Source organism: Salvelinus alpinus, chromosome 36, assembly GCF_045679555.1.
Source record: "Salvelinus alpinus chromosome 36, SLU_Salpinus.1, whole genome shotgun sequence".
NCBI lineage: Eukaryota > Metazoa > Chordata > Actinopteri > Salmoniformes > Salmonidae > Salvelinus > Salvelinus alpinus.
The window spans coordinates 18786916-18809335 of record NC_092121.1 but is presented as its reverse complement, the minus strand read 5'-3'; the positions used below and the strand labels follow the sequence as shown (position 1 = coordinate 18809335).

Sequence of the window (22420 nt, the reverse complement as noted above, 5' to 3'; positions counted from 1 at the left end):
CATAAACGTATATCAGACGTTTTTTAAACATGGAAAAATAAAAGCCACTTACAGACCTAGTCCTGAATCCTGCATTTCAACGGACCCTATAACTAAAATGCAGGTATCAGGTCTGTGTGAAAGGTTCTCAGCTTTTTTACAGGTAAATTCATTAACTTTTCCATTGTTTAACTAATTTGAACTGCAAACAGCCCCCATGCAACACTACCCACCCCTCCCAATTTGCCAGTTACCCAGTGATATAAAAGGGTTACACCTGGTAAAATAAGTGGTAAATAAGGCACTGTTAGAAAGGGTAATATTTAGGACTTTATTAAGATCCCCATTAGCCGATGTCAGTGGTGACAGCTAGTCGTACTGGGGTCTGACACATAACGAAAAAGACATTACAGACGAAAGACTTTACAATTGACATACATCTAAAACATCAACATGTACTCCGCACGTGTGTTCATCTATCAGTTACCCATACATGTCAGTACATACACACAAAAGTAGGCCACGTGAGTGAGAGGCGTTGTGCCATGAAATGTTGCTTTAATTGTTTTTTTTAAACCAGGTTTGCTGTTCACTTGCTTTACATGAGATATAAACATTACCTTATATTTATCTTACAGGTAACATACCACATATGTCTGAAATGGTTACTACATGTGTCAGCTACCCTCTGAAGTCGCTAGTATTTTACAGAACATTTCATTTAGTCTCGCCATTCTTCCAAATAAAACTTTAAAATTAATTTACAAAAATAAGCCACAATATTGTTCCACGCAACAGATTTGTTTACTAAAGGATTTGCTCTGTTTTGGGCGTTACTTTCTCGCCATTCAAAGGAGTGGTGGTGACGTGTCCAAGCGTTCTTATCATAGCTCAATGGGTCCAAGTTGAGTTTGGAAGGTTTGAAGTAAAAGGGAAACGAAACTGAGAAGACAACATTCCGGTGTAGGGAGACTGAACAGCATTCACCCTCTTTGTCGAGGTGAGTGAGCTTTATACATCCATATTTCTTTACACAAATCAAACAGTTGAAACAATAACAAAGCGTTTTACCCGCCCCTGTTTCAGCTAAAAACTGAGGGATGGAATTGGAGATTGTAATCACTCTTAAATTCACAGACAGACCTATAGATGCAAGGACTGACCATCCATGATATCAAAATTATAGTTTTAACTAACGTTATGTATTAAAGGTATAGTGTTTGTTTACATTTACTCTGTTTGTAAACATTGGAGTAAAACAAGCTTATATTTTGGGTTTTGATGGGGTACAAGAGTTGAACTAAACTAATGAGGCAGTAAGTTATATTCTTCAAGAGATAATGGGTACATAAGGCTATCGTTTCTTTATAAATCCACCGTAGAAGTATCATACTCTGCCTCTGACAAGAGCCCTGAGAAAAAAATGTTTCTGAACATGCCCGAACCAAGGCTCATTTGTTGGTAGCAAGCCTTGCAGACACGGCTAAAGACGACACCCAGGTTATAGTTAACACTCAAAATTTAAAAAAATAGACTATACAGCTAGAGTCTACCGAACAGCTTTAGAATGAGACTAAACGTCATAGGCACAGGCTCGTTCATGGTTTTGAGCAATAAATTGACTGTCAGGAGATACATGGGCTTGACATGGGGAGAGTCATTGTGGAAGGTTTATATGCATATGGCCGGTGTTCTGCAGTGACGTCTGGAATTGTTGCTGTACACTGATATCTAGAAAATTAGGCTCTCGCGCTCACTGTGTTCCGGGACCTCCCGATGTACAAATTAATCACTGTTTGCCCGTGTTGCTATGTGATGCATGTGAATCCTGTTTCTACATTTATATCAGAATAGAAATGTAATGGCTGTGTTTTAAAAATTGTATTATCCAGTTACATTGGACATGCCATGGGGACAAGGCAACACTGTTCAGTAACGATATCAACCAAACCAGGAAATGTCCAAACACACGGAGAGCGTCATGTCACGGTGAGACTATTAAAACCAGTTAATTGTAACTAAATGTAATCGAAAACGTCAACTTAATCCCAAAATGTAATCATAAGGGCCATAAAAAATAACTAGTAATGCTGCATTTTCAGGACACAAGCTCAAGTTCACAGTACAAATATGAAATATTTTTATGATGCATTTCCTATTCAACAAAATCGTATGAATATGGCTTGAAATTACATATGCTTTCTAAATATAGCATAATCATATTATAAAATAACTAACTATAAGATTTCACCTTCCTTATAACTGTAAATTACATATTTTGTATGTTTAGTGTTAGAGAAAATGCATATTTTTGCAAGGTCTCTCTTGATCAAACTGTCTGCTGTAGCTTGGCATCCTGAACTTGTTAGGAACTCCCCTTTCATATCATATCAATCCTGGCCCTCTATGACAAACGGACCGTTTAAAAAGTATTTTTTTAATCTATGAATTATTTTAGATTTATGGCTATTATTTTATCTCTGAATGTGCTACCATGATGACCACTCTCTCTTAACGATTGCAGGCATGTGCTTTGTCAGTGGCTGTGATGTAGGGTTCAGGGGTTGATGGACAGTCGGAAGAGTGAATTAAATGGTAGGAGGGACATCCTAGCTTCAAGTGGTTTCAGTTTTCTCATCCTCCTTTCTCATCCTACATCACACAGGCTCAGACTGTGTCTGTGGGAACCAGGGCTGTTGCTCAATGCAAGCCATTTCAATCTACGGTGTCCACAGATCGATTTATAAGCAAAAATGTTGGTCGGTACCAGAACTAGAACCTAAACAGGGGACCTTACATCTAAGAGGTTTAATAACTGGGGCAGAAAGAGTGTTGCTGGGCTACTTTAAATTGACAACAGAGGGCAGTGTTGACAAAGAATCCAAGGTACTCAATAAAGGCAGTTCAATAAAAGGTTAAAGTTGATGGATAGGCACTCTGTATCTACAACTTTGTAATTTTATATACTGATTATCCTGAATTCAATAGTAAAGCTCCTGACTGAAGCCTACTTTTCTTCCAGATCAGAGTTAACAAGGGAGCACTTGGGCCAGTACATCTCAAACACCCTCAGCCACATTCACACAGTGAGGGAGTTCTGTGACAGACATTCCAAATGGGCCCTTCAGAGGGAGACAGAACTGGAAATGATGAGGGACATCAAGCAGAGGGCAGACAGAATTGACCTTAAGTTCGACCATGTCCGTAACTCAGAGACCAAGGCCAAGGCGTTTGGGGAGTTCGTATGGAGTGGTCTGACCCAGGGGACTGCAGACAGTAGGCGTGAGGAGCTGGAGAAGGAGCTGGGAGCTGTACTAAAGGACACTCTGGGAGGCCTGGAGAAGCTGGATTACTTCCTGCATGCTGTGGAGTGTCTGGCGGTCACCTGTCTGTTGGTGTTTGAGGAGAACAGGTTCCTCTGTCTGCCTCAGGGGACGAGCCCTGCCAGTGTTCAGGCTGTCATCACTACTGCCAGAATATCCTGCCCTCTCCTCATCCACTTTAAGAGGGATGCTAAGTCCTTCTTTATGCCCAGCCTCCTCAATGTAGAGGTGCTGGCCCTCCAGCTGGACAGATACATACAAATCAGCCAGCAGCTCTGTAAAAGAATGGAGAAGGGGTAAGTGGAGCTCCTATCACAATTTCTTCAACATTAACTTATGTAATGTTCTTTATTGCCATTTTACAAACACTTTATGTCCATTTTTTCCTTCTAGATTACAGATTAGACAACAGCCTGGGAGTAATCTTAAAACACTGTTTTAATATCATAATTTATATTAGTATAGTTGTACTATTTTTCTTCATTTTTGTCCTTCTCAGATGTGTCATTTGACAAGGTTCTTTGGCTTATGTGATATAATTCAAAATCCACATATAAATATAATGAATATAATGTCATGTTGAAATTAATATGCATTGTTACAGTAGCTCCAGTCAAATGCTGTTTTGGAAAAATAAGAATGACATCCCTGTGGTCAACCTTGGTGCTGATGTGAGTGAAGAGTCCATACAAAAGATGATGGACCATTTGAATCAGCTGAATGATATCAGGTAAGGTTAGTTTGGTTGTTGTCTTTAAACTTCTGTTGATATTTTTATTTTATTGGTATACAGTAAATAGATGTTGAATCTGTCTCCCCTCTGTCAGGATGGACCAGCACCTCAGACTAACATTCCTGTTCCAAGAGGCTGCTCAGCGCTTCATTGGCCGGTTCAGCCAGCGCCGACCCAGGATGGAGCAGTTTCTGACCGATCTGGAGGAAAATGCTGTGCAACTGGACAGGATGAAGCTGGGGGCTAAGATCTCCAGTGTGGCAGGCAGCTCAGTGGGGGTGGCTGGAGGGATCCTATCCATAGTGGGCTTAGCTCTGACCCCTGTCACTGCTGGGGTGTCACTGGCTCTCACCATTGCAGGGGTCAGCCTGGGGGTCACCAGTGGGGTCAACAGTTTAGCCACTGGTATCACAGAGATGAAGGTCAATAGCATCCATGAGAAGAAAGCCAGAGAAGTCTTCCAGAATTTCATGGAGGACGTGGAGAGTCTCCAGGAGTCTCTGGAGGATGTGGCCAGGAATATAGAGCCCATCTTGGGGCAGAGCAGGGTGGACGGCGTGCTGGGGGCAGGGAAGGTGATTGCCACAGCTGGGGCCATTGGAAAAGGCATCGACTCCATAGTGGACTGTGCCTCGGCTCTGAGTGTTAAGGCCCTTGCAAAGGAAGATCTGATTGCAAGCGCTGGTAAATTGGCGCTCCAGGAAGGCAAAGCAGCACGAAACCTGCCCAAGCTAGCAGGGGACATCCCAGACATTGGACAGGTGGCCAAAGGCACCCCACTAGCCCTCTCGAGCTCAGCACGGGCTGGTTTTATCACTCTCAACGCCCTCTTCATTGGCCTGGATGTTTTCTTCATCTGTAAAGACAGTGTGTGCTTGGCCAAAGGCAGCAAGAGTGAGTTCTCCCAGCTCATTCGTGCCAGAGCGGCCTTGTGGCGCACAGAGCTAGACTCCTGGCAGAGGATCTACGACTCGCTGTGTAGAGGAATTTGGAAGTTCAGGAAGTGCCAGAGAATTTTGGCTCAGCCTTTTTACCCTCCTGGAGGAGAATATTTGTGTCAATAATAATAGTCCTTGTTTCTGGTGTTCTGAAATACCTTTGTAAAACAATTATTTAATAAATCCTTTTTTAATTGGTCTTTTCTCATTTTCATCATCATTTAATACGGGACATCAGAGTGAAGCAGTCTGTAGTCATGTGTACAGCAAGACAAAAGCATTATGTTGTACAACAGAACACAATAAGAACACTCCATATGTTTTACCTGATATTTTCTGCTTCCACACAATTTATTGTAATGGTGATTATAAATAATCCTAAAACATGAGTTCCTTATCTGTAATCCTATATGTACAGAAAGTGTTAAATCCCTTGCCCATGTCATTTATCTCTGGACTTTGGCCTGGAAAAGGAATCACTTTTCAAAATGTTGCATACAAGGAAACAAAAGCAGGAGGACACACATAGGACAGCCTGAGAGGCAATAGCTTTTTATAGCCAGTGTCTTGCCCCAGTGTAGCCTTGGCAACAGTCAAGTGTGGTAATCAAAGGCAGCTATATATACACATACACACACACACACACACCTTGTGATAATCAGAGCTATTTTCAGAAGTAGTAGGGATAGCGGCTTTAATGATTCATATGCACATTAATAACAGAAAATCATGCAAATTTATCATTCATTCAAAACATGCAGAATAATGTGAATACTGTGTTGTATGCATGCAGATAAGTTCTATCAAACAGTAACAAGGTTCTATCAAACAGTAACGAGCCAGTAATGATACATTTCTGTCCAGTTCAGTTCAGAGATACCTAAAACTGATGATACAGTATTTGTCCATGGACATCAGGACCGGCCCTATCCTTTTTGGGGCCTTAAGATTTTGTTGGGCCCCACCTCGCATGCAAAACATTTTAGTGGTCCCCCTCTTGCGGCTGAGGGGAAAATTTAAGTTTTATAGTAAATGACTTGCAATTCTACACATTTTTCCATGGGGAGTAGGGAAATTCTTGCATTTTTAATGCAAGCTTTATGCAATTCTAAACATTTTGCCATGGGGCAGAGAGAACAAATGTGAAGTTTTACAGCAACTTTCCTTCAATTCTATCCAATTTGCCATGGGGTGGAGAGAAATGTTTTCCATTTTAAAGCTAATCTCCTGTAATTCTACACATTTTGCCAAGATATGCCATGTTAATGATATCTGAGTGAGAGTGATTAACAAAATCAATGAGGGCCCCATGGAGGTCAGGGCACCTGGGCACATGCCCTGCGTGCCCGGTGGGTTTTCAGCCATGATTACCACAAGTTAAGATAGCTGGCTAGCCTAATTTACCAATCTAAAAATTGTTTGCTGACATGGCTAATTTGGTTGATAGTTAGTGACTGACATAAGAAAACCGCTGCTGATGCACAACCAAATTTCAAAATTGCACCTTGTGTATTCTTCTATTCTAACTCTCAACACAATGTTTTTGGGTCGGGGGCCCCCTAAGAGACTTATGCCTGGATGTGGCCCTGATGGACATGGACAATTATATTGGCAGTCCATATTAAAAATAAATAGTGGAAGATATGAATGTATTTTGGACTGTAATAGGTATAAAGTTAATCAGGAACTCAGCAAGGTCTGCTTTCCACACCTGCTGTTGAACCACAAGATGTGTAAGTACAATGTATTTTTACATTCCATTCTTTATCGTTTACACACATTGAATAAATACTGGCAGACATAGAGTATATATTGTTTGTCTCATTTGACAACTGATGGGCATATTTAGGCATCACATAAAACAACTTTCTCAGTGAGTACTTTAGGTATAGTATAGTGTTTACTCACTGTCTGATTTCTCATCTGTGTATCTCCTTTTCTGCCATCTCGTGGACTCCTCTGTGGCCTTCTCTCCCTCCCCTGTCTCCTCCATCTCCAGCTGACCCTCCTCAGCCCCTCCTCTCTGTCCCTGTCCTCCTCCTGGTGCCTCCTCTCCTACTTCTTCCTGACCTCCTCCAGGATTGCTGCGGACAATCTCCCTCCAGACCCCCAGAGAGAAGCCCCTGGAGGGGAACCTCTCCCAACCAGGCATGTTCACCACTGTCACCTGCCTCTCGGCAACCTTACCCTGCCTTCTCACCGCCTTCCTGGTTCTCACCCACACCGTGTCAAACACCCCCTCTGCCCAGGATGGTGTTTCCCACAGCACTCTTCCCCGCCTCTCTCCGATAAGGATTATTCACAACCCCGAGACCACAGAGAGAGGGAATGCTTGGCTGAAATGAACAAAGAGAATAACAATTATACTTTATTGCATATCTCTTTAACAAACCTTTTCTCACAGTATTATAGCTGTGAATGAAAATCACTCATGAGATCATTACAATCATTGTATTGAGAGACAGTTTATCTGACTGCAGTGTGTGTTTTCACTTCCTGTTTCTAGTTTTGCCAGGATTGATCAAAAACTGACCTGGTTGAGAATGTGATCTTCCAGTGTCTTCCATTTCCACCATGATCTCATCTGAATCCACTGTTTATCATACTTGTATGATATGGCAACACACAACCAGTGCCTTTAAAAATACTCCACTTTCATCAGAACTGAATGTAAACAGTAGCAGTTTTCCCCAGTCATTCCTCTCCCCTCCCATCTTGGGACGTCTTGTCTGAATTGCTTACGGTCTATAGCCATACCCTACTAATCAATCTTTACTGTCCGAGGGATCCAAAGTTCACAGTGGGACTGCTTGAATGTTCATCCAGCTTGACAACACTACCATGGCAGGAAATAACAGTCTGTCTGTGACAGTGCATGGGAACAGCTTCTTTATTGTGCCTGAAGACTCAACTTTTGGACACTGGCTCAGTACCTGATGAATTGGGAGGGGTTGTTTCTGGACAGGGCCCTGGCAATAACGAAACAGATTCACTTATCAGTAGTAACACATCTCTGGCAAACAAGATTAGTAAAGAATGAAGGTCATGTTATGTTTGATTGTTGAAGGTCCATCTCAAACAGCTACATATTCATTCTTTGGCAGATAAATGCATCGACTGGAAGAACCCCTTTACAGTGTATCAGCTTTGACCAGGTGTTTGAGGAGCAGACGGGTGACATGCCTTGGAAGTGTTGGTCAAGTTCTTCAACAGATGATCAGGTCTATATAATTATCAAACTGATATATATACAGTTGAAGTCAGAAGTTTACATACAGTTAGGTTGGAGTCAATAAAACTTGTTTTTCAACCACTCCACAAATCCACAAAAACTATAGTTTTGGCAAATCAGTTAGGACATTTACTTTGTACAAGACACAAGTAATTTTTCCAACAATTGTTTACAGACAGATTATTTCACTGTATCACAATTCCAGTGGGTCAGAAGTTTGCATACACAAAGTTGACTGTGCTTTTAAACAGCTTGGAAAATTCCAGAAAATTATGTCATGGCTTTAGAAGCTTCTGATAGGCTAATTGACATCATTTGAGTCAATTGGAGGTGTACCTGTGGATGTATTTCAAGGCCTACCTTCAAACCCAGTGCCTCTTTGCTTGACATCATGCGAAAATCAAAAGAAATCAGCCAAGACCTCAGGAAAAAAATGATAAAACTCCACAAGTCTGGTTCATCCTTGGGAGCAATTTCCAAACGCCTGAAGGTACCACGTTCATCTGTACAAACAATAGTACACAAGTGTAAACACCATGGGACCACACAGCCGTCATACCGCTCAGGAAGGAAATGCGTTATGTCTCCTAGAGATGAACGAACGTACCTTGGTGCGAAAAGTGCAAATTAATCCCAGAACAGCAAAGGACCTTGTGAAGATGCTGGAGGAAACAGGTACAAAAGTATCTGTATCCACAGTAAAACAAGTCCTATATTGACATAACCTGAAAGGCCGCTCAGCAAGGAAGAAGCCACTGCTCCAAAACCGCCATAATAAAGCCAGACTACGGTTTGCAACTGCACATGGGGACAAAGATCATACTTTTTGGAGAAATGTCCTCTGTTCTGATGAAACAAAAATAGAATTGTTTGGCCATAATGACCATCATTATGTTTGGAGGAAAAAGGAGGATGCTTGCAAGCCGAAGAACACCATCCCAAACGTGAATCACGGGGGTGGCAGCATCATGTTGTGGGGATGATTTGCTGCAGGAGGGACTGGTGCACTTCACAAAATAGATGGCATCATGAGGATGGAAAATTACGTGGATATATTGAAGCAACTTCTCAAGACATCAGTCAGGAAGTTAAAGCTTGGTTGCAAATGGGTCTTCCAAATGGACAATGACCCCAAGCATACTTCCAAAGTTGTGGCGAATTGGCTTAAGGACAACAAAGTCAAGGAATTGGAGTGGCCATCACAAAGCCCTGACCTCAATCCTATAGAAAATTTGTGGGCTGAACTGAAAAAGCGTGTGTGAGCAAGGAGGCCTACAAACCTGACTCAGTTACACCAGCTCTGTCAGGAGGAATGTGACAAAATTCACCCAATTTATTGTGGGAAGCTTGTGGAAGGCTACCTGAAACGTTTGACCCAAGTTAAACAATTTAAAGGCAATGCTACCAAATACTAATTGAGTGTATGTAAACTTCTGACCCACTGGGAATGTGATGAAAGAAATAAAAGCTGAAATAAATCACTCTCTATTATTCTGACATTTCACATTCTTAAAATAAAGTGGTGATCCAAACTGACCTAAGACAGGGAATTTGTACTAGGATTAAATGTCAGGAATTGTGAAAAACTGAGTTTAAATGTATTTGGCTAAGGTGTATGTAAACTTCCGACTTCAACTGTATATTGGTAGTAGAGAGGAAACATTTTTTTAATTCTCCTTTAGTAATACAATTGTAGGCAGAAGTTGGTAAAGTACAGTATATGATAGCTCTCCCCAGGTTCTGCAAAATATCTAAGACATCCTGTAACTCATATAGCCTCCCCAGTCCTCCTTGCGTGACTTTCCCTGGCAAAATGTTAATAAATCTAACCTCCCCAACAGCAGCAACCATCTTGTCAGCAATTAAAAGCTCAGAAGTGGGTTTGACCAAAACTTGACCTTTCATCATAAGTATAGGGTCATAACAAGGTGAACGAGTCCAAGCATCTTCTGACAGGTGGCTGTTTTCATCAGGCCTGCGGCAGCCTTGTGTTCTCAGAGCCTCAGCCACGGTGGGGCCCAGACAGGAGTCTGAGCGTAAGCGGTTTCCGCCTTCTGATAGTGTCTGAAGGGCACAACACTCAAAACAGGTGTTAACACACACAGTCTCCTAAAGAGGAGACCTTAAAGTTTATCGTAACAATTTATTAACCCTTTAAAAAGGTATGAGGCCTTGGTTTAACCCCCTTCAGAAGAGATCTTGGACATAGATCAGCAGTCAAATTTATGTAGCTCTGCCCACCAACTACCCAGTAACCATTCACTCAACCTTTATACAGAAAGACCAAGTATCTAAATATACCAGAATACTCAATTACTATCAACAATATATACACTTCACAGATGAGCAGAATAGGAATCCTCATCATGACTCATTTTGATGACGCATGCCTGCTTAGTGATTATTTTTCAGTAAGAAAATAATGATCTCTCCTTTTAGTAGGAGAAAATACAAAATAAATGGAAACAAGAGCCAGTTTGTCAGATCTTTATTTGAATGTAACGAGGGAGTATTTTCTGTGTGATGCAGGCCACCTGGTCACTAGCGCAATTGCCACACCTTAGGGTTCTTGTTCATCTAGAAAAAGAGGACAGGGAGTAGAGAGAAATAAGGGGGAGAGAAAAGGACTTTAAAACCAGTAAACATACGTCATTCAGAACATGCAAAATGTATTGTACAAAAACTAAACTATTAATCACATTACTTACAAACCATTAGAATACAATCACATAAATGTTCAGAGACCACTGCCCACACATTGTAATATATACAGTGCTTTGGGAAAGTATTCAGACCTTCACTTTTCCACATTGTAATCCATTTTAGAATAAGGCTGTAACATCATTTCCCCTCCTCAATCTACACCCCATAATGACAAAGCAAAAACAGGTTTAGACATTTTTGCTAATTTATTAAAAATAAACTGGAATTTCACATGTACATAAGTATTCTGACCCTTCACTCAGTACCTTTGGCAGCGATTACAGCTTTGAGTATGACGCTACAAGCTTGGCACACCTGCATTTGGGGAGTTTCTCCCATTTCTCTGCAGATCCTCTCAAGCTCTGTCAGGTTGGATGGGGAGCGTCACTACACAGCTATTTTCAGGTCTCTAGACTTTCGATCAGGTTCAAGTCCAGGCTCTTGCTGGGCCACTCAAGGACATTCAGAAAGTTGTCCCGAAGCCACTCCTGCGTTGTCTTGGCTGTGTGCTTAGGGTCGCTGTCCTGTTAGAAGGTGAACCTTTTTCCCAGTCTGAGGTCCTGAGCGCTCTGGAGCAGGTTCTGTACTTTGCTCTGTTCATCTTTCCCTCGATCCTGACTAGTCTACCAGTCCCTGCCCTGAAAAACATCCCCACAGCATGATGCTGCTACCACCATGCTTCACTGTAGGGATGGTACTGGTCAGTTGATGAGCGATGCCTGGTTTCCTCCAGACGTGACGCTTGGCATTCAGGCTAAATAGTTAAATCAGACCAGAGAATCTTGTTTCATATGGTCTGAGAGTCTTTAGGTGCCTTTTGGCAAACTCAGTCAGCTTTCATGTGCCTTTTACTGAGGAGTGCCTTCCTTCTGGCCATAAAAGCCTGATTGGTAGAGTGTGTGAGAGGAAAAATTGCAAGATTATGTTATAATACTTTTATTGCATCAAATGGTTGTTTTATGCAACAGAATAGAGTATTGTTAACTATTGTGTGTGTGTTCTACTGAGGAAGGGCCTCTGGGAGATAACACTGACAGGAGATTTACCATGTCTTTTGGGTGATAAAACCTAAAGAGCATCCCAGAGCATGAGTTAATGTTTCTGTTCTATACCGTACCAGGGAGAGATGGTTCCAGTTTGGAGTCGGAGGGCCAGACACTGGTCTATACAATGAAAACTGTTGACACAGCAGATACGGTCTGCTATGTATTAAAAGTATCTTTCATACAAATCTTAACTTTGTGACCCATTCTATATATCTGTTGTTCGTCATGTAGGTTGAAAGGGGTGTATCTTGGCTATAAAATACCTTTGTATCGGCGCTCTCAACGGATCATCAGAGATGATAATTTGTCGACCAGCCAATGCTATTGCAAAGCTCTCACTATTAAATATTTAGTTTAAGTATAACTCTGACTTGTGTGATAAGTTTGTCTCTCCTCATTTGATAGTAAAGAAATGAACCACCACAAGTGCTGCAGAGATGGAAGAACCTTCCAGAAGGACAACCATCTCCACAGAGGACCTCCGGAGCTCTGTCAGAGTGGGTTCTTGGTCACCTCCCTGATCAAGGCACATGTCCCCCGATTGCTCAGTTTGGGTTCTTGGTCACCTCCCTGATCAAGGGTTCTTGGTCACCTCCCTGATCAAGGCACATGTCCCCCGGTTGCTCAGTTTGGCCGGGCGGCCAGCTCTAGGAAGAGTCTGGTGGTTTCAAACGTCTTCCATTTAAGACTGATGGAGACCACTGTGTTCTTGGGGACCTTCAATGCTGCAGACATTTTTAGGTATCCTTCCCCAGATCTGTGCCTCGACACAATCCTGTCTCGGAGCTCTACGGACAATTCCTTCAACCTCATGGCTTGGTTTTTGCTCTGACATCCTCTGTCAACTGTGGGACCCTATATAGACATGTGTGTGCCTTTCCTAATTATATCTAAATAATTTACCACAGGTGCACTCCAATCAAGTTGTAGAAACATCTCAAGGATGATGACAGGCCTACCAGATGAGCTAAATAACTTCAATGCTCGCTTTGAGGCAAGTAACACTGAAACATGCATGTGAGCATCAGCTGTTTCGGACGACTTTGTGATCACGCGCTCCGCAGCTGATGTGAGTAAGACCTTTAAACAGGTCAACATTCACAAGGCCAGACGGATTACCAGGACGTGTACTCCGAGCATGCGCTGACCAACTGGCAAGTGTCTTCACTGACATTTTCCACCTTTCCCTGTCTGAGTCTATAATACCAACATGTTTCAAGCAGACCACCATAGTCCATATGCTCAAGGACACTAATGTAACCTGCCTAAATGACTACCGACCCGTAGCACTCACGTCTGTAGCCATGAAATGCTTTAAAAGGCTGGTCATGGCTCACAACACCATTATCCCAGAAACCCTAGACCCACTCCAATATGCATACCGCCCCAACAGATCCACAGATGATGCAAACTCTACTGCACTCCACTGCCTTTTCACACCTGGACAAAATGAACACCTATGTGAGAATGCTGTTCATTGACAACAGCTCAGCATTCAACACCATAGCGCCCTCAAAGCTCATCACTAAGCTAAGAACCCTGGGACTAAACATCTCCCTCTGCAACCCGATCCTGGAGTTCCTGACGGGCCGCCCACGGGTGGTAAGGGTAGGTAACAACACATCCGCCACACTGATCCTCAACACGGGGGCCCCTCAGGGGTACGTGCTCAGTCCCCTCTTGTACTCCCTGTTCACTCATGACTGCACGGCCAGGCACAACTCCAACACCATCATTAAGTTTGCCGATGACAACAGTGGTAGGCCTAATCACTGTCAATGATGAGACAGACTATAGGGAGGTCAGAGACCTGACCATGTGGTGCCAGGACAACAACCTCTCCCTCTACATTATCAAGACAAAGGAGATGATTGTAGACTACAGGAAAAGTAGGACCGAGCACACCACCATTCTCATCGACGGGGTTGTAGTGGAGCAGGTTGAGAGCAAGTTCCTTGGCGTTCACATCACAAACAAACTAACATGGTCCAAGCACACCAAGACAGTCGTGAAGAGGGCACGACAAAACCTATTCCCCCTCAGGAGACTGAAAAGATGTGGCATGGGTTGCATCACTACCTGGTATGGCAACTGCTCGGCCTCCAACCGCAAGGCACTACAGAGGGTAGTGCGTACGGCACAGTACATCACTGGGGTCAAGCTTCTTGCCATCCAGGACCTCTATACCAGGCGGTGTCAGAGGAAGGCCCTACATTTTTTTGTCAAAGACTCCAGCCACCCTAGTCATAGACGATTCTCTCTGCAACCGCACGGCAAGCGGTACCGGAGCGCCAAGTCTAGGTCCAAGAGGCTCCTAAACAGCTTCTACCCCCAAGCCATAAGACTCCTGAACAGCTAATCAAATGGCTACCCAGACTACTTGCATTGCTGCTCCCCCCCCCTTCTACGCTGCCGCTACGCTCTGTTACTATCTATGCATAGTCACTATAATAACTCTACCTACATGTATATATTACCTCAATACCGGTGCCCCTGCACCAGTACTCCCTGTATATAGCCCCGCTATTGTGATTTACTGCTGCTCTTTAATTATTTGTTATTCTTATACATTTTTTCCCAATGGAAACAGAATGCACCTGAGCTCAATTTCGAGTCTCATACCAAATGCTCTGAATACCTAAAAAGGTATTGCTTATTTTTTTTGCAAATAATTCTAAAAACCTGATTTTGTCATTATGGGGTATTGCGTGTAGGGAAAACAGTTAATTAATTTTAGAATAAGGCTGTAATGTAACAAAATGTTAGAAAAGTGAAGTGGTCTGAATACTTTCCAAATGCCCTGTGAACATAGTACAGGTACCGCATAGTGCAATGGTGGCAGGCCTCACCTTCCTCCTCCTCGTCCTCTTCATCATCATCATCATCTTCCTCATCTTCATCTGAGCTGAAGGTCCCGTCAGGCAAGCTATACACCCGAATCACTTGCTGTTGGCAAAAGCACACAATGATGATAATGACTCTCTGTAAGGAACACTAACATTTTTGGGCTCTGTGTGCAGACACCGTCAGACAATGGGGGAAATCAACTACAAGTTGCAGAGACAAGTACTAGTCTTTCAAGTCATTGGCAGCACTCTACAGAAACAGTCAAGGGCATGCTCTGTTCCATGGTCAGCAGTCCCGGGCTCACCTTGTTGGGGTCCTTGAGGATGAGGTACTTGCCCTCCTCCAGCTTGCGGCAGATGTCGATGACGCAGCGGAGGATGCCCCAGGCGTTCTCCATGCTCAAGTTGATCTGGCTGGCAAACTCAGTGGGCTGAAACTGCTGGGTGCCCAGGACCACGTGGCGCGCAGAGTCCTTCGCGTGATAACGAGACACGTACCTGGAGACAGGGGAGGGCAGGGGATTTAACTGATGGAGGTCATAACCAAGTGAATTTATGGACAATTTGAAGGGGGAAAATGGTTGCTGTGAACAGTATAGTCGCACTTGACATGTGTGTTTGGGGGGGGGGGGGGCACTGACCCTAGCTTGAGGTACTCTGAGCCAGCCAGCATGGCACAGCAGGTCCAGCGGGCCAGTTTGTAGCTGTTGTTCTTCAGCTCGGTGGCCAGAACAGCTCCTCTCTGAGAGTCCAGCTTCTGACGCCAGTCCACTCCATTACAGTGCTTAAGACAAGAACAAAACATTCAACAACATTAAGCATTAGAGGGGAAATTAACACTGCATTTCATCCCCTGAGATAGCATCAAATATCTAGTACTGTCTTTTCTGTCATCACTCGTTCCTCCTCTTACCCGGGAGTCCCACTCGTTGAGGGTCTTGACGTTGATGAAGGACACCTCTCCGTTGGCCCCGGTCATCACTCCATCGTGCTCACAGCGTACAATCAGGTCAATGTCCTCCCCCAGCTTCCAGCGGCGGTACCTGAGACAGAAACAGGTGAGTTTACAGGTCTACACAGCTACACCCCTCAACACTAACCCATAGTCCAGCAGGACACATCACATGGATCCATTTAAAAACAGGAGTACCAAAACATTTTTTTAAAGACTTCTTACAGATGTGAATGAACTAACTGTGATTAGATGGTCTGAATGAGTGGATGGTCTGCAGTAGTGAGAGAGCAGCATGACAGAGCAGCACGGGTCAGTACCCACCTGTAGGCAACAGAGGCCACCTCACTCTTGTCTATGTCCTCCTCTACAAATGGGTTGGGGTTAGGGAACTTGTGCCTCTCCCCACCCTGAGGGGAAACAAAGACACAGCATCCTATTAGAACTGAAATAATTAACATCCAATTCAAATGTATTCTTTACAATGGCAGAAATGCTTGGACTTAAGCCACATCACACTCACATTGAAGGAATGTCACTGGACATGTCCATTAGTGTATAATTGTAGTGGTCTTACCATGCGCAGACACTGCTGGCTGAAGTTATGGTTGATGTAGGTAGCCTCCATGGCCAGGTTACGGGGCGAGTTGAAGGAGTTGCCCTCATCCTGTGGTGGCTCGTTGGCAGTCTCACTCACCGTCAACAGATCTGACATGTACAGTTAGATGAGCCGAATGCACAAAAAACCAAACTCACCCCTAAACATTGGCATTATGACAAGAAGACTTATAGGAGAGAGTTTGATATACGGTATAACTACTGATTCACTAGTAAACAAGACTTCTTTGACCAGTCAGAGATGGACCAACAGCTGAATAGATTAACTTGAGAAAGCCTCACCAAAGTCAGAGTTGTCTCTCTTGTCAAAGAAGAGCTTGTTGCCCACTCTCTGCACAATGATGTCCCAGGAGTTGACTGAGCGCGTGCAGCACATCAGGGTGGCCAGGATGGCATCGGTGGCAAACACATTGCCCTGGGTCTTAGCCAACTGCAGAGGAAGGTATAGGGAAGGATTTACATCTGAGCAGAGAACACTCTACAGGGCAGTGGACATTGTAATAATCATGTTTTTGTTTCTGAAATGTGTGAAACCATTAGTTCTGGACAAGAATGTGCAGACAAAACAACAAAAGGACTGAATCAATATTATGTTGCTCTGGCTTATTGTACCTGGCACGGTGCTGTACAAGTGTGGAATTGAGAGGGTGTACCTTGCGGATGACAGGGTCGTCGGTGGTGGTGACTGTGTGAAAGATCCTCTTGATGCTCTTTAGAGGCTTCTCGTTGCGAGTGGTGACGCGGTCGAAGGCCTTGTCGTAGTACTCCAACGCACCACAGCACTCACTGAGGGAGAAAGAAAATCAACTGACTTTACGTGGATATAATATTTTCTTCCGGTAGAAAAAAAAAGGGTAAAAACAGACTAGACTCATTGCAGGTGAAAAGCAACTTGAACATCATGTTATTCAGACTGGGTTTTGTTCTGAACTGTGTGATTGAGACAGACTGGGGGAAAAAATGGACAAAGCCATTGATGACATCACTCTATTGTTTCCTATGAGAATGCTCAGTGGCGCATTTCATGATAAGGAAGTGTCATTTCAGCATGTCACCATCCTTTTACACAGAGGAGTTGTTGGAAACCTACTCTATGAAGTGACATTGAAGGCTAGCTCAGTGCTGCTCCCTCTCATGGAGTATCTCAAGTTGAAGGCCGAGAGAGGTACTGCAGGCTGCCATTAGCAACTAGATTATTCTTATAACTTTGTCTGTGATTTTAAAGTAATCGGTTCAAGGACATACATCTGGTGAAATAGAAGCCATTATTGATACCATGATTGTGTTTGAATATTTTGTTTATATACATCTACGAATACTGACCACAAAGAGCACCATTTCCCCTTTCACTATAATGGGGGATACTGTTTTGTGGAAACAATGCCTGAAGTACCACAGTCGTCCATCAACTTGAACTCAATGCGAGGGCGCAGTCGTTCTCCCCTGGATTGAACACAGATGCAGTGTTGATAAGTCACTCACATGTCAGTGGGGTCTTCCACCTCCATGTATCTCATCTTCATCAGCCTGGGGAAGTCCATCTCCTCCTTCACCTCCCAGTCACTCCGGACCTCCACCGACGAGTCCCGGGGTTTCAACTGGGCCTTGAAATGAAAGGTATGAGGGGGGAAAGGGAAAGGGGAGGGAGGAAAGGGAAAGGGGAGGGAGGAGAGACAGGAACGTATGGTAGCGTTAGCAGGTGTTTGGGAAGACAGTTGCCAGAAACTTCATATGACTACATCAGATGTTATCTGAGGAGTATCACAATACGATTCAGATGTCCGGAGGTGCACTGATAAAACAATCCACATGCATTGTTGATCTTCCCATACCTGGGATTTCTGGTCCCACTTCTGACGCACGCCAAACTGCTTCTGGAACTTTTTCTGTAGGCGCATGCGATCCCTGGACAGAGCCATATGAGATTAGACAGTTATAGAGAAAACCAGAGAACGTGTGTTTTAGAAAGCCACATTAGATTAGACAGTTATAGAGAAACCCAGAGAACATGTGTTTTAGAAAGCCACATTAGATTAGACAGTTATAGAGAAAACCAGAGAACATGTGTTTTAGAAAGCCACATTAGATTAGACAGTTATAGAGAAACCCAGAGAACATGTGTTTTAGAAAGCCACATGAGATTAGACAGTTATAGAGAAAACCAGAGAACATGTGTTTTAGAAAGCCACATGAGATTAGACAGTTATAGAGAAAACCAGAGAACAACATTTAGAAAGCCACATCAGCAGTGGATTGGCTAAACAACTGCAGGCAGCTTACCTCTCCTTCTGCTTGGCACTCTTTGGCAGGGTCTGCATATTGAACTGGGTCAGGTTCCTGCGGTCCTTGTCCCTGCGCAGATTTCTCTGTAAAAACAGAACAAAACATCCTGTTATAGAAAAGGTTACACAGAAAAGCCTTTTTGGGGTACTGTGTGTGTGGTCGAGCAGATTAGTCTTGTACCTGAGCAAACCTCATGCGGTTCCTCTGGTAGGCAGTCTTCTGCGTCTTGGCAGTGTCCACCAGCTGGAAGCTCGTCTCGTCCTCCTCATGGAAGTAGGCATACTGACTACCACCCCCAAACTGAGATGAATACTTGTCTGTCAAAACATACAACCAAATGTCAAATGACAGCATCCATAGTCTGAAATACCTCAAAATCAATATTGAATATAGACATTTACAATAGGCAATATATTCTGGATTATGTTTACACCATATCATGTTATTATCGTGAATCCTACAATACAATTTAACCCACTTGTGTATCTCTTGTCCTGGTAGGTTGCTCCTGTCCAATCAGCCACCTGCACAGAAAAGTAAATCAATCAGCCTAATGTCCTCCTCTTGAAGCAGGGCAAACTGCTGTTTATAATTAAAGGTGAGAGGCAGCAGAGGAAGACCAACCTTTCCCAGACGGTCTCCTTTGCTAAAGGGCTGGTAGGGCATGTCCTTAAACTTCTCAGGGACAGCACAGGGACCCCATCCAGAGGGATTGTCCTGGATCTCAGGGGCATGGAACTTCGCCATGGTCTGAGGTTAGGGCAGATGTTGTAAACATTTTAAATGAAACGCAGATTTGAACAATATCTAGTTACCTTATACTATGTATATTAGATAGAAATTTGGTGTACATACGCAAGTGGCTGATACGTTTAGTAACCTAGGCCGCAGGGTCTCAGACAATGTCAAAGAATAGCACTGTTTTCACTCATCAATGCACTAACATTAGATAGGCATTTCAGTATGCGCAGTGGCCTAGTCATCACGGACCCAGGACACATAACCATTGGATTGCTAAGAAACTGCCATCGATAGACTATTTGCGTAAGTAATCATCATGGAGAGAATGCAATGTACAAGTTATAGCTAACGTCGTTATCTACAATAGTCTAGCCTAAGTTTGCTAACGTTAACATTATATCAGCAGACGACCTAGTTAGCTAGCCAAACATTTCACAACACCCAAATCTAGTAAGGTGACATCAACGATTGAGCGTAACTACGTTCTGTTTCCATATGGACACTATGGCAAGCTAACCAGCATGCTTGCTAACTCGTTAACCAGGTGGCAGATAGCAATCTGCTAAGCTAACGGCGGTGGCAGTAACATTCACTCGAGTACATTTCACATTGTTTACCCTAAACATCATTGTAAACATGACATGTTCATACATTTTCATATCTTATTCGAATCTCACCTTTAAGATTGTAACGACCAAACGGCAGTTTTTATTCGGCCAAACAGCCGAGTCACAATTTTCTTCTAAAGGCGCCTTAGAAAAAGGAAGTGGAAAAGTACCGTAAAGAGTGGTTTTCCGGCAGACTAGAAGCTTTGTTGCATATTGCTGCCGTTCACTGGTCGGGGTGTGAATTGCACATTTTGTTCACAAAAAGTGAAATATGGGGAAAAATGTATTGCACCACCATCTACCCCTAGATATACACCACTATCCCCAACAAACCCACCACCCCTTCACACTACTTTGGCCCAAACATCCTACACCAGGCCGTCACCCTGGGAAGCTGGAACCCCTTGTCTCAAACCCCCCTGTAGTTCTTCTGCACTAAATTCTCAACACCCCAAAAGTCTGCTGCATCTACCACCAAATCAGTCTTCTGGGATTTCCTTTCCATCTGTGCAGTAATTACCATAGCAATAAATGCCAAGTAGTCAACCTTACTAAAGCACAAACTGTTTGGGTTACTCTGCACCCTGCATACCACTGTTGGCTTGCTTCTGAAGCTAAGCAGGGTCGGTCCTGGTCAGTCCCTGGATGGGAGACCAGATGCTGCTGGAAGTGGTGTTGGAGGGCCAGTAGGAGGCACTCTTTCCTCTGGTCTGAAAAATATCCCAATGCCCCAGGGCAGTGATTGGGGACACTGCCCTGTGTAGGGTGCCGTCTTTCGGATGGGACGTTAAACGGGTGTCCTGACTCTCTGAGGTCATTAAAGATCCCATGGCACTTATCGTAAGAGTAGGGGTGTTAACCCCGGTGTCCTGGCTAAATTCCCAATCTGGCCCTCAAACCATCATGGTCACCTAATAATCCCCAGTTTATAATTGGCTCATTCATCCCCCTCCTCTCCCCTGTAACTATTCCCCAGGTCGTTGCTGCAAATGAGAACGTGTTCTCAGTCAACTTACCTGGTAAAATAACGGTAAAATAAATAAAAATAAATAAAAACTCTGTACTGGCCCAATACTCACAGGGATCCTCTCAGGCTCCCTCACCCGTTGGTCACCATCCTCTACTTTTCTAACTGTTTTTTGTTGTGATTAGGATCCCCATTAGGTGTTGCTGAAGAGGCAGCTACTCTTCCTGGGGTCCACACAAAACATTACATAATACAGAACATCAATAGACAAGAACAGCTCAAGGACTGAACTACACACATTTAAAATAAGAACAATAGAACAAAAAATGGTCCTACTGACAGTTACACACATTACTGACAGTTACTCACACATCAGTACATATACAGGAAGTATTCAGACCCTTTGAGCTTTTCCACATTTTGTTACGTTACAGCCTTATTCTAAAATTGATTAAATTGTTTTTTCTCCCTCATCAATCTAAACATAATTTTAGAAATTTTAGCATTGCTTAAAAAAAATTGAAATATGGCATTTACATAAGTATTCAGACGCTTTACTCAGTACTTTGTTGAAGCAGCTTAGGCAGCGATTACATCCTTGAGTCTTCTTGGGTATGACGCTACAAGCTTGGCACACCTGTATTTGGGGAGTTTCTCCCATTCTTCTCTGCAGATCCTCTCAAGCTCTGACAGGTTGGATGGGGAGCGTCGATGCAAAGCGATTTTCATGTCTCTCCAGAGATGTTCGATCGGATTCAATTCCGGTCTTTGGCTGGGCCACTCAAGGACATTCAGACACTTTTCCCGAAGCCACTCTTAAGTTGTCTTGGCTGTGTTCTTAGGGTCGTTGTCCTGTTGGAATGTGAACCTTCGCCCAGTCTGAGGTCCTGAGCGCTCTGGAGCAGGTTTTCACTAAGGATTTCTCTGTACTTTGCTCCGTTCATCTTTGCCTCGATCCTAACTAGTCTCCCAGTCCCTGCCGCTAAAAAACATCCCCACACCATGATGCTGCCACCACCATGCTTCACCGTAGGGATGGTGCCAGGTTTTCTCCAGATGTGACGCTTGGCATTCAGGACAAAGAGTTCAATCTTGGTTTCTTCAGACCAGATAACCTTGTTTCTCATGGTCTGAGAGTCTTTAGGTGCCTTTTGGCAATCTCCAAGAGGGCTGTCATGTGCCTTTTACTGAGGAGTAGCTTCCGTCTGGCCACTCTACCATAAAGCCTTGATTGGTGGAGTGCTACAGAGATGGTTGTCCTTTGGAAGGTTCTCCCATCTCCACAGAGGAACTCTGGAGGACTTTCAGAGTGAACATCGGGTTCTTGGTCACAACCCTGACCAAGGCTCTTCTACCCCCGATTGCTCAGTCAGGCCGGGCGGCCAGCTTTAAGAAGAGTCTTGGTGGTTCCAAACTTCATCCATTTAAGAATGATGGAGGCCACTGTGTTA

At 43.6% G+C, this 22420-nt stretch overlaps 2 protein-coding genes across 8 annotated transcripts; one reads left to right on the top strand and one right to left on the bottom strand.

Moving 5' to 3' along the window:
* The first annotated feature begins 814 nt into the window (after positions 1–814).
* Positions 815–5171, top strand: LOC139565120 (apolipoprotein L2-like). 7 transcript variants are annotated; one of them, XM_071385209.1, is made up of 5 exons: positions 815–979; positions 1872–1968; positions 3002–3598; positions 3910–4032; positions 4130–5171. In XM_071385209.1, exons 2-5 carry the CDS (start codon positions 1937–1939, stop codon positions 5097–5099), a joined length of 1722 nt encoding a protein of 573 aa, XP_071241310.1. In that variant the 5' UTR covers positions 815–979; positions 1872–1936; the 3' UTR covers positions 5100–5171. The 7 variants fall into 7 exon arrangements, with proteins under 7 accessions (XP_071241310.1, XP_071241309.1, XP_071241316.1 ...); XM_071385208.1 differs by having other exon boundaries at positions 843–979; positions 3907–4032; XM_071385212.1 differs by having other exon boundaries at positions 857–979; positions 3007–3598; positions 3907–4032.
* A 5507-nt stretch (positions 5172–10678) lies between these two features.
* LOC139564811 (eukaryotic translation initiation factor 3 subunit D) lies at positions 10679–20226 on the bottom strand. Its single transcript, XM_071384655.1, has 16 exons — positions 20072–20226; positions 19278–19403; positions 19132–19177; positions 18834–18970; positions 18651–18736; positions 18203–18275; positions 17853–17968; positions 17024–17156; positions 16653–16800; positions 16330–16460; positions 16077–16162; positions 15714–15843; positions 15442–15584; positions 15106–15298; positions 14804–14900; positions 10679–10782 (listed from the first exon to the last, which is right to left on the bottom strand). Exons 2-16 carry the CDS (start codon positions 19398–19400, stop codon positions 10766–10768), a joined length of 1659 nt encoding a protein of 552 aa, XP_071240756.1. The 5' UTR covers positions 19401–19403; positions 20072–20226; the 3' UTR covers positions 10679–10765.
* Between the last annotated feature and the right edge of the window lie 2194 nt (positions 20227–22420).